Source organism: Amblyomma maculatum, chromosome 11 (assembly GCF_055883805.1).
Source record: "Amblyomma maculatum isolate TAMU_Amacu chromosome 11, ASM5588380v1, whole genome shotgun sequence".
Taxonomy (NCBI): Eukaryota; Metazoa; Arthropoda; class Arachnida; order Ixodida; family Ixodidae; genus Amblyomma; species Amblyomma maculatum.
This window is the reverse complement of record NC_139354.1, coordinates 30800323-30810773: the sequence shown is the minus strand read 5'-3', so window position 1 is coordinate 30810773 and position 10451 is coordinate 30800323. Positions and strand designations below refer to the sequence as shown.

The 10451-nt window shown below is 44.5% G+C and overlaps 1 protein-coding gene across 1 annotated transcript; it reads left to right on the top strand.

The window, feature by feature from the left end:
• Window positions 1–247: 247 nt before the first annotated feature.
• Window positions 248–10041, top strand: LOC146173357 (uncharacterized). Its single transcript, XM_084585176.1, has 5 exons — window positions 248–382; window positions 2431–2588; window positions 6303–6376; window positions 7630–7713; window positions 9908–10041. Exons 1-5 carry the CDS (start codon window positions 248–250, stop codon window positions 10039–10041), a joined length of 585 nt encoding a protein of 194 aa, XP_084441302.1.
• Window positions 10042–10451: the final 410 nt, after the last annotated feature.

The window sequence follows — 10451 nt, the reverse complement described above, 5'->3', positions numbered from 1 at the left end:
CTGGAGCAAGATAAGCTCAAGTGACATATCCAGGGGTCACGATTCTGTTTTTAGGGCCCATCAGACCACGCACTCAAAGGATGTACAGCGAGTGACTTCCCGTGTCCTCGCCGCCCATAACCTCGGAGACCACCTGCGGCAAATGTGATTGACACGGCAGGAAGTAGCCCTCTGTTCCTGCCTATCCTCTGTTTATAATAGACGCGCCAGCATCCATTGTAGCGCTTGCTCTGCTAAGCAACGCGCAATGGAGGGTAGGAAGGATAAGATATTCAGTGTGGTTGTTGTCGCGTTTGCCGTGGGACTGCCACGAACATCCACTTATCAGTCCCAATATCCCGAAGAACGGAGTGATCTCCAAAAATACCAAGATGTCAGCAAGGTAAGCGTTCGTCTCCTCCGTATTTTTTGAATTTAGGTAGGCTTTTCCAGGAAGGATCCGAAAGCCATCCTTTTGTAACAGCGTAGCCTCGGCATCTTGCAGACTGTAGGATTTCAGGCTGTGAAGCATGGGCGCATTAAAATCTGAAGAATAAATTCCCTGGAGCGGTCATGTAGCCGGAGCACTATATAGTGAGTTCGTGAGCATGGAAATGGGAGCAGATGTCGTGTGTTTAATCTTCACAACGTAATCTTAATGGGGCCCACCTCTAACCCAGACAAGTTTCGCTACGGTGGGCTGATTCACAAGTAGCATAAACAAAAATATCTTGTTAGGAACGGTATCTGTAACCCCGTTTATTTCTAAGCATAAATAAAGGAACGTGAGAAGAAGCGTTCAGTATGCGGGTTGATCTTGGGAATTCGATCGCTGCAAACACATTAGGCCGAAGTCTTATATGTGCACTGCACTGGCCGGTTCGAATGAGAGCATAATCTAGGCAACAATAGTTATCAGCCGGGCCATGCCAAACGTAAATACGGTACATTTGTGGCATACAAGACGCACCTTCTTGTAGTACACACCACTGACACCTATCGGCTTTCAACGAAAAAGTTGGTATATACGATGCCCTCTTGTATAAGATGCACTTTAATTGAACCCGTTACGACAATGATACTTGATTTTACATGCTTTCGCAAACGTCGTGAAATGCTCAGTGCCTGCGAGAATACTCTACGCGAAATGACTGAAAGCGAGACATCATTGACTTTCAAAGAGGCTCTCGCACAGGCTGATCGGCAACACGTTTTTTTAACTCAAAGCTTGCAAAGGCTTCACCTTCGGACGCTCTATCAAAACGTTCGCGAATTTCTGGCAGCAACGCTCCTGGGACCTTCTCTTTGCAGTCATATTCGCTGCTCTGATCGCCGCCCTGATCGGGAGCCCTGCTCAGGTGGCGTCGTTCTCTGCTGTCGGGTGCACGCGGAGCAGTACATGCAGAAGAAAGAGAGAGGGAAACGTTTTGTTTAAGATCCCAAATAAACCAAATTAAGCGTTCAACAAGCTGTTTTCTTGGTTAACCAAGGCAAGCTGGTCCTCCATCTGTGCCGATGACAGATAGGCTCTTCAGGAGTTGGGTGAGGGGAAGGGAAGGTAGGTTTTAGCAGCCACCAAACAATGTTGCCGATGGATGGCAACTGGGAAACTGAGTCGGCTTGTCCTGACTTGTCTTGGAAGTGTACTGGATTGGCGAAGAGTGCGAATGTTTCTGTCTTCTCAAATTTCATATTGCAAATGCGAAGGGCCTGTGAGGCGAAGATAGTTTCGTAACAGAAACAGTCGCTACCACCGGAAGTTCACTATAAACGTAACACAGGAACGTTGCGCAAAAAAAAAAAAAAAAACTCATTTAAGACGCATCGTTCTGTAGGAGGCTAAGCGGCGTTTCTGTAAAAAAAAAAGGAAGCAAAAAAAAAATGCGTATTGCACATCGGGAAACACGGTGTTTTAAAAAGCTCATCACACTATGAAACCTTAACGCAAATTGTCGTAATATCTTAAATTCTCGTCCAAGATAAATGTCTTAACGCGGTTTTGGCTTATACAAAACGTCCTACTCAATACAGCAAAGGGTACATGAAGAAGGCTGTAATGATTACCATGCTGTTTAGCAGCATCATGCGGCTACAAAGGAATTCACAGCTATGAAGTATTTTCGGCAGCTTTGAAATGGAAAGTAAAATAGTCCTCTCCAGGGTATCTAACCAGAGACTCTAGCCAGGGAGGGTATCTAACCAGGAGACTGCCGCCTGTTTATAAAATTTGCCCTCCAAGCCTATCTAGTCAGGACTGCCAGCTAACGGGAGCTCAGTGCCCTCCAAATCTAAGGGTGAAGTAAATTTTTACAATGTATTGAACTATAGAAAGACAGCATTTCGTGCTGAGGCAGAAACTGATCTTATGGTTGTACAAAAAATTGTCAGAACCGTCACATTTGTTTGGTGTATAATCTGGCGCTTCATCTCTTCCCTATTCCACATTTTCAGTGCTACCCGAATGTAGGAGAGTGGATATGCATGTACAGGAACTACTACGCTGAACCGGATTTCGGTGGCTCGGCCAAGTGCCTCAAGTACCAGAGATACGGAACCTATGAGAACTTCACCACTCCAGTCTCTTTTACGTTCGGAAACAACGGGTCAACGTAAGCACGCACATAGCTTTTTATTTCACAGATATTACTTGGCACAAGAGTCCCCTAGTCTACAACACAGCAAGTTTGCTAGAAAGCAGCTAAAACAGCATTAAACAAGCAGCTAAACAAGCCGAAGACGAAAAAAGATTTCAAACCATGTCTTCATATGATTTTCACTGCAAAAAGTTTCGCATTCGTACCGAAGTCTGGCTCTCAGTGCGTAGCGTTTCATTTGTAAGACGGCTGGTACTATTCCTTCATTTTAAGTTATGATGTAACAAGGGGGATCAAGGATACATTGCCTGGGACCAGTCAATTAAAGTGCACCCACTGGAACGCGTGAAAACGCTTATCATGAATGCGCCGCATCTAAATGGCTCTGGGAAGTTCTGCAGCTTGGCGGCTCAGCAGCAGTGTTTAATGGGATTTACTAGCGTCCCTCACGAAAATGAGCGAAAAATTCTAGAGGGCACTTTGGACCACTAAAGTGCGATGAGGCGAGAGCCATTAAAGCGCGGTGGATCGTAGTCCTCCACTACGGCACATCTATCTCCCTCTATTTCATTCGCACCTTTCTCCCTTCCTTTACGGCGTTGTACATATCGGAGAATCGCTCTGCCGGGGTGGTGCAGTGGTAAGACGCCCGACCACTGTGCCGGAGTACCCAGGTTCGAACCCGACCTCGGCGGCTGCGTTTCGATGGAGGCGAAACGAAGAGGCGTCCGTGTGCTGTGCGATGTCAGCGCACGTTAAAGATCCCCAGGTGGTCGAAATTACTCCGTAGCCCTCCACTACGGCTCCTCCTTTTCTCTTTGCACTTTAACTCCCACCTTCCTCCCTTCCCTTACGGCGCGGTTGAGGTGTCCACAGAAAACAAGTGAGACAGTTCCCTCGCCTTTCCCTTCCTATAAATCATCCAATCAATCCGCGGAGAACCGCGATAGATACTGCGCCTTGTCCTGTAAATCAACTTGATGCTTCTGTACTGACGCCTCCTAGACAGCTGGGTTTGCTTCTGTTCGCTGTGTGGTGCGGCGTTCGAGGAAGCGGCAAATGAAATGCGCCGCACGGACGCCTGGATCGGACGTCAGGTGGGGTCAGATTTGTCTAGGCATCAATCACCTGCAAATGTCATGACCAGTCGTGGCGGTACATGGCGCGCCCCTTGTCGAACACAACCACCATTCCGTTGAACGCATCAACGTTCACCGGCGTTTTATAATACGTTTAAAAGAAATTAAAGTCGCAGTATCTGTTAGTCGCAGAATCCAGCTATCCTCACGGTAGAAAAGGGGAATTATGAATAATAATAATAATAATAATAATAATAATAATAATAATAATAATAATAATAATAATAATAATAATAATAATAATAATAATAATAATAATAATGGTTCACAGGAAGGGAAAGGCGCAGTATCTGTCACACTTGAGTCTGTGGACACCTGAACCGCGCCGTAAGGGAAGGGAGTAAGATGGGAATTAAAGTGGAAAGAGAGAAAGAGGAGCCGTAGTGGAGGGCTACGGAGTAATTTCGACCACCTGGGGATCTTTAACGTGCGCTGACATCGCACAACACACGGACGCCTCTTAGTTTCGCCTCCATCGAAACGCAGCCGCCTGACTTATGATGAACGTTTCACGATCCGGGGCGTGGCGCAGTTGGTAAAGTACTCGGCTGCGGATCCAAGGTATGTAGGTTCGATTCCCGGTGGAGACCAGTCTCCCTCGAAAGCGCGACACCACCTGCCGACAGCTTATGCTGACAACAATGAGGCATTAAAGGCTTTCTGCTTAATAAAGCAACCGTAATGGTAAGAGATTTGCAGTTGCCATAGTCGTCCTGGTTTAAAAAGATCAACACAGCCGGTGTATACGCCTCGCATTTAACGATATCGAGAATGGCTTTTTAAATCGACATAATTTCTTGCATCTTTTTTACCTTTTACCTTGCACCTTTTAAGGCGAATACCTTTCTAGGCTTAATAATAATAATATAATTTGTTCACAGGAAGGGAAAGGCGCAGTATCTGTCACACTTGCTATGTGGACACCTGAACCGCGCCGTAAGGGAAGGGATGAAGGTGGGAGTGAAAGTGGCAAGAGAGAAAGAGGAGCCGTAGTGGAGGGCTACGGAGTAATTTCGACCACCTGGGGATCTTTAACGTGCGCTGACATCGCACAGCACACGGACGCCTCTTCGTTTCGCCTCCATCGAAACGCAGCCGCCAAGGTCGGGTTCGAACCCGGGTACTCCGTACAATACAGCTTTTCACAGAACGCATCAATGTTCACCGGCCTTAATAATAATAATTGGTTCAGAGGAAGGGAAAGGCGCAGCTGTCACACTTCCTTGTGGACACCTGAACCACGCCGTAAGGGAAAGGAGGAAGGTGGGGAAAGTAGAAATAGAGAAAGGGGAGCCGTAGTGGAGGGCTGCGGAGTAATTTCGACCACCTGGGGATCATTAACGTGCGCTGACATCCACAGCACACGGACGCCACTTCGTTTCGCCTCCATCGAAACGCAGCTACCGTGGTCGGGTTCGAACCCGGGGACTCCGGCACAGTAGTTGGGCTTCTTACCACTGCACCACCCCAGCGGGGAAGTAGAGAAGAAAGAAAAAGAAGAGGGAGAGAAAGACGCGCGTTGGCGACAGCCGTCGTCCACCACCGAAACGGTAGCGAGTGCAATGACGGCCTACAACAGATAAAAATTGGTGGCAGGCTAGCGTCCGCCGCAAACGGCAGTGACCTACCAGTCCCAGCCCCGTAAGGTCAGGAGCAGCCCCTCTCCTCCCCCCCTCCCTCCCGATAAGAGGCAAACGATGAAGCAAATGATAGGAGAGGAAGATGCCTCATAAGAGGTGAATGGCGAAACCATTCACCTCCTAAGAGATATCTATAAGATGCCCTCTAATCTCTTTCTTCGCTGAGCGAAATTTTCACCACAAATAATTGGTTTTCTACGAACAACTATACCAGCGGCTCCTGCGAGTGCATTAAGCAAAGTTTATTTGGCACTGATCTGGCAACAAAGAAATGGACGCACATACAACTTAATACGATTGGACACTATAAGGCTATATCTTCAGCGCTGTTCTCCTTTCAGAAAGACGTCGCGGCGACACTAGAGGTATTTAGCATTGATCGAGGAGAACATGGGCATGCACTTGCGCGGTGCACGCACGGAATCTAACCGGCCTTAAATACGCACATTGCTTATTTTCTACTACAACGGTTCGCAGAATATCTGAGTAACCACCTCTACTACAACGGCGAATTTGGTCCATTAGGTAAAACATGCTTATGCTACTTTATACTCATCCTAAATGAAACGAGTAGTATTCAAAGCCCATGGTCCAGCATGGCTGCGTGCTGTAGGAAATGGTTGGTTGGTTTGTGGGGTATAACGTCCCAAAGCAACTCAGGCTATGAGACGCCGTAGTGGAAGACTCCGGAAATTTCGACCTCGTGGGGTTCTTTAACGTGCAATGACATCGCACAGCACACGGGCGCCTTGCTTTTTGCCTCCATCGAAGAAGATATACGCGGGGAAACTGCGCCCAATACAGTGGTATAGTCAATGCAGTTGAATTGAAGCCGAGGAGGCAACTCGCGGGCAATACAAAACAAAGGAACCGTTCACCAGCTGCCAACTAACTGAAACTTGAAATAAGGAAGCAACACTCCACATTCTGTGATATCCCATCTGTTACAGGAGCGGAACATTCGTGCTCAGCTCTTCACCCTGTTACACTGGAAAGGACATACATAAGTTCACTCCTGATGACAGTGAGTACGCATTTCTTAATACACCGCAAGGTTCCATGTATGTTAAATTGGGTAATGAAAGATCACAGCTTTGCCGCAAAGCATTCCGTTCAAAGCGCACGAAGAAAATTGAGCAGGCGATCCTTCAAGCAACTTTCATAAGAAGCTGCTAGGGTACACGCACCTAAAGTGCCTAAAGGATCCCAGTCGCAAACGAAGTCAGAGTGGGAGTGTTAGAACTCAGAGCCTCATGTTGCAGCGTTAACTTATTCACACTGCACAAAAGAAAGGCGTGATTGCTAGAGCAGAGGAAGAGTAATAGGTCATATTACAGCCGTAGATATACATCGGTAAAGAGAATTAGGCCCTATGGGGATATAGTATCCTTTGTCAAAAAGATTAACCCGAAGTAGTACAAAGCTCTTCCTAATCGTGCTTCAGTTCATCCCCTCTTGCGCTAAAGGGCTCACTCAATCCTTGTATATTTCAGAATATTTTATATACATCTGACTTTATACGGCCAACGCAAAAGGCCTGAATGCATAATGCAGAAAAGTATACAAGCACTGTGCTGTCTTTTAAAATTCTGAGTATTCAGTCTCAACCTCAGTATTCAGGAGCAGTTTTAAGGGACATGACGACGCATCCTTATGCTGCATTTTAAAAGTACATGCAGCCCTGCTATCAATGATATGCCCCAAATTGCTTTAAAAACATTGATTATAAAACTATTTCCTAAGTTCGTGTGAATTCTATATATTGAGAATTCTATATAGTGTGAATTCTATATATTTCTTTGCCGTGTGTCTGAATATGTGCTGAATATTACGCTAAAGAGTATTCGGTACAAGCAGCTGTCAAGTGGTCTATAGGCAGTTCTCTTTATTTTGTGTGTAATTCGCGCAGTTGGAAGGCACAAAATTCACAGAAACTCAGAAGATAAAGTATCTTCTGCGGTCTCCTGCGGTCAGAAGTTAAAGTATAAGAATTAAAATCTGTAAAAATGCTCAATGCTTGCTCTCAATTTCATAGCGCGCTGTGTATCGACAATAACTGCACCAACAATATTTCTGACGAAATTCAATTTATTCTGGCGATTGTGAAATTTTATCAAACGAATTACTAGTTGACCGGATGCGAATTGGTAGGCACAGGACTCCTGCAGCTGAAGCAATATACATTGTGAATGTCAGAGTTGTTCTTCGCAAGTGGTTACCACCCCCCTTCTACGCCACCCCAGTTAGTCTCATGGTGCTGTTAATTTTATTTTTCAGAAAATGTACCACTCGAAGATTTTTACGTCATCTATGTTGACTGTTCCAGCTGTGTTGTGATTCGGCATCGCTATGCTGAGAATGGTGAGTGCAGTGTAGTTTAGCCTGCATTAATTATGCCTGATGTTCGCGAACGCTATGGAAAAACAAGCAATCTTTATTTTCTGATCAGCTGCACCAACTCATAATTCAACCATTCAACTCCTACAAGAAATGCATTGATAATTTTCACGACAGAGAGTATTCATACTGATAAGTTAGGACGACAAGGAATGTTCTTGAACGCATTTTTGGCATATCAGTTTTGCACCTGCTACATTACGAGTTTTTTGCTATTTTCAAAAACACGCCATATTGGTTATCATTCGCACTTGAACTACTCCGCGAGAGCGTAGCGCGAAATTCGGCAGCGAGGTTTTGCTATTCATCGAAAGGTTAAGACATTACCATCCACATGTGCACCACAGTGCCTTATAATATTCTACAGTTTCCTCATAATTATGGTCAAAATCGATCCCATTTTTTTTTCAGCAGCAGCTTTCACTATTTGCATGCACAAAATTCTCGACAAACACTTTGCTACGCTCCCGAAGGCGAAACCATTCACATGATTACAATCATAACACTATTCTATAATATTCGTCATCGAATGTATCAAAATTGAAACTAATGCTCAAGGAATCTCGGCTTGCTCATACTGACCAAGAAGACTGAAGCATAATTCAACCCAGCGTTCTGCGCAGCGTTCGCCTTCAAATAGCTCTACTTGAGTTTTCTGCTGCTGAGGGTGACATGTGATGTTTTGTACCAGCTCCTGCGTGACATTGCAGAGGGAGCTCTTCTTGAAGGCTTCATGCCGACTCTGTTTGCACTGATGTTTTACCCTATGCTGGACTTCATAGTACTTTGCGTTGGTGTAAACCAAAACAACAGTGCAATGTATAAACAAATGCACGTTTACATGGTTTCGAGTCGAGAGTAAAAGTAAGCGTATTAGGATGATTAGGTGTAGTGCAGTGTGTAATGAAAACGGAATGGCTTGAACCGGAGTACATTGTAATGCGACCGTTGATTTGAAGTGCAACTCTCAGTGGATTTAGTTACGTCGTGTCATTATCAACAACTTTCGTAAGAGAGGGTTTTGGAATTCGAGTGACCAGATCTGATTGGTTCCGTGGTTGTTAAAATCTGATAACTAATGAAAAACCCATCCTCTATCGGAATCCCTGTTAAGTCCCTTTAAAAGCTCTGTTATTAGATCAGAATGTTGGCGTTAATTTTTGTGCTATGTTAGAGGCCAGAATTCCTGAAAATATGCGATTCACAAGGAAAATATGTATTTGTTTTTTCGAAATCTGAGCGTATTTTAACTTGTATTCAGCAAAAAACACCTCTAGCATTTCTGGATGTGCCAAACTGTTTGCTCTCTTTTCTTACATACCGCGCGTCCACAGATAAATTTGAATGTAAGTGCAGCTTACAAGAAAAAGTGTGTAGTTTTGAGCAAAGGAAATCTGTTGTAACCATAAGCTAATTTTCAAAACCAGAGTTTACTTCATTTAAATGAAAGGATTCACAATGTTGCTCGAGACAAATGCAGGCTTTCTGCCAGTACAATTCCAGATACCAAGATCATTAAATAAATTTCTCGCCTTTACGTAATGGGATAGCTCCAATGTGGAGTGCATCTCAGCAGATTACTTACGACGTTGACATTGCTCAGAACCGCCATTTAGTTGCAGTGAAAAATTACGAGGGACTTTAGCGACAACAGTAGTGAAAGGCGAAAGCCTGAGTGCCGCATTCTGCTACGCACCTGACACTAATTAGTAATTAATCATTTGACTAGGTAAATGATTAATTATTAATAGGTAGGTAGTACATATTTATTTAAGTAAATAATAATTCACTAAACAGTTAATTAACGAATTATTTATTTAGTCACCAATTGCAATTATTTAATTTAATTCGTTATTTATTAATTGATCATTGATTTAATATGCTCATATAAGACATGCATTCGCACATACTGTGATGGGTGGAGACCTCTATGACGCCATCCCGCGTCGGCCAATCATAACCCCGCAAAAGCGGGACACATTTTGTCCACGACAGCTTGAGCCATTAAAGGCTTCCGCCTTAATATATACCGCGCGCCTGCAAGCAAACTTGTAGAAAGAAGTCGGACAAAAGCACTCCATTTATAGTGACTTTCACTGAAATTATGCACGCTCTTTCTTAAGCACTGATTTCCTCTTTTTCCTGCTGCGCACAACAGGCCGCGGATGTTCCTTGTGGCGCAAAGTTGGAACATTGCAACAACCGAACGACTGCTGCGAGTTCATCTACGACGAGAACTGCGGTTCATCGCCAAAGTACCAGGTGTACGACCCTAGCCAGTGCAAGTTCTAAGCGGAGAACACGCAGCACGTAGATCAGCAATCACACTGGATACAAGCTGAAAGCGCCATTCATGTAATTCTTTCAGGCCCTGTTGCAAGTTTCTAAAATTTTAATGAAATCCTTCAAGCACACACTGCTGTCAGAAATAAACTAGTATTTGTTTTCAAGTAGCGCACAGAGTGTGTGCTGTCTGTTTCACTAATGTGCCATGATTTCAACTTCTACCACATGAAAAAAACACCTTGCAGCATGATTTGTCCGAAGAACGCCCTGATGTGGATGCGGCGAAAACAACCAAAATCAAACATCTCTGAAATTAGCAGAATCATAACTTCCCCGTTACATCCACACTATTATTCACATATAACACTATATATCTGGCCATTCCTTATAATTGCTTTCATGTCGGTGTCATAATA

Coding starts and splice junctions, on each gene's coding strand:
- LOC146173357 (XM_084585176.1), top strand. CDS start 248: ATGGAGGGTAGGAAGGATAAGATATTCAGTGTGGTTGTTGTCGCGTTT. Junction 2,589..6,302: donor TTCGGAAACAACGGGTCAAC/GTAAGCACGCAC, acceptor CATCTGTTACAG/GAGCGGAACATTCGTGCTCA. Junction 6,377..7,629: donor TAAGTTCACTCCTGATGACA/GTGAGTACGCAT, acceptor TTTATTTTTCAG/AAAATGTACCACTCGAAGAT.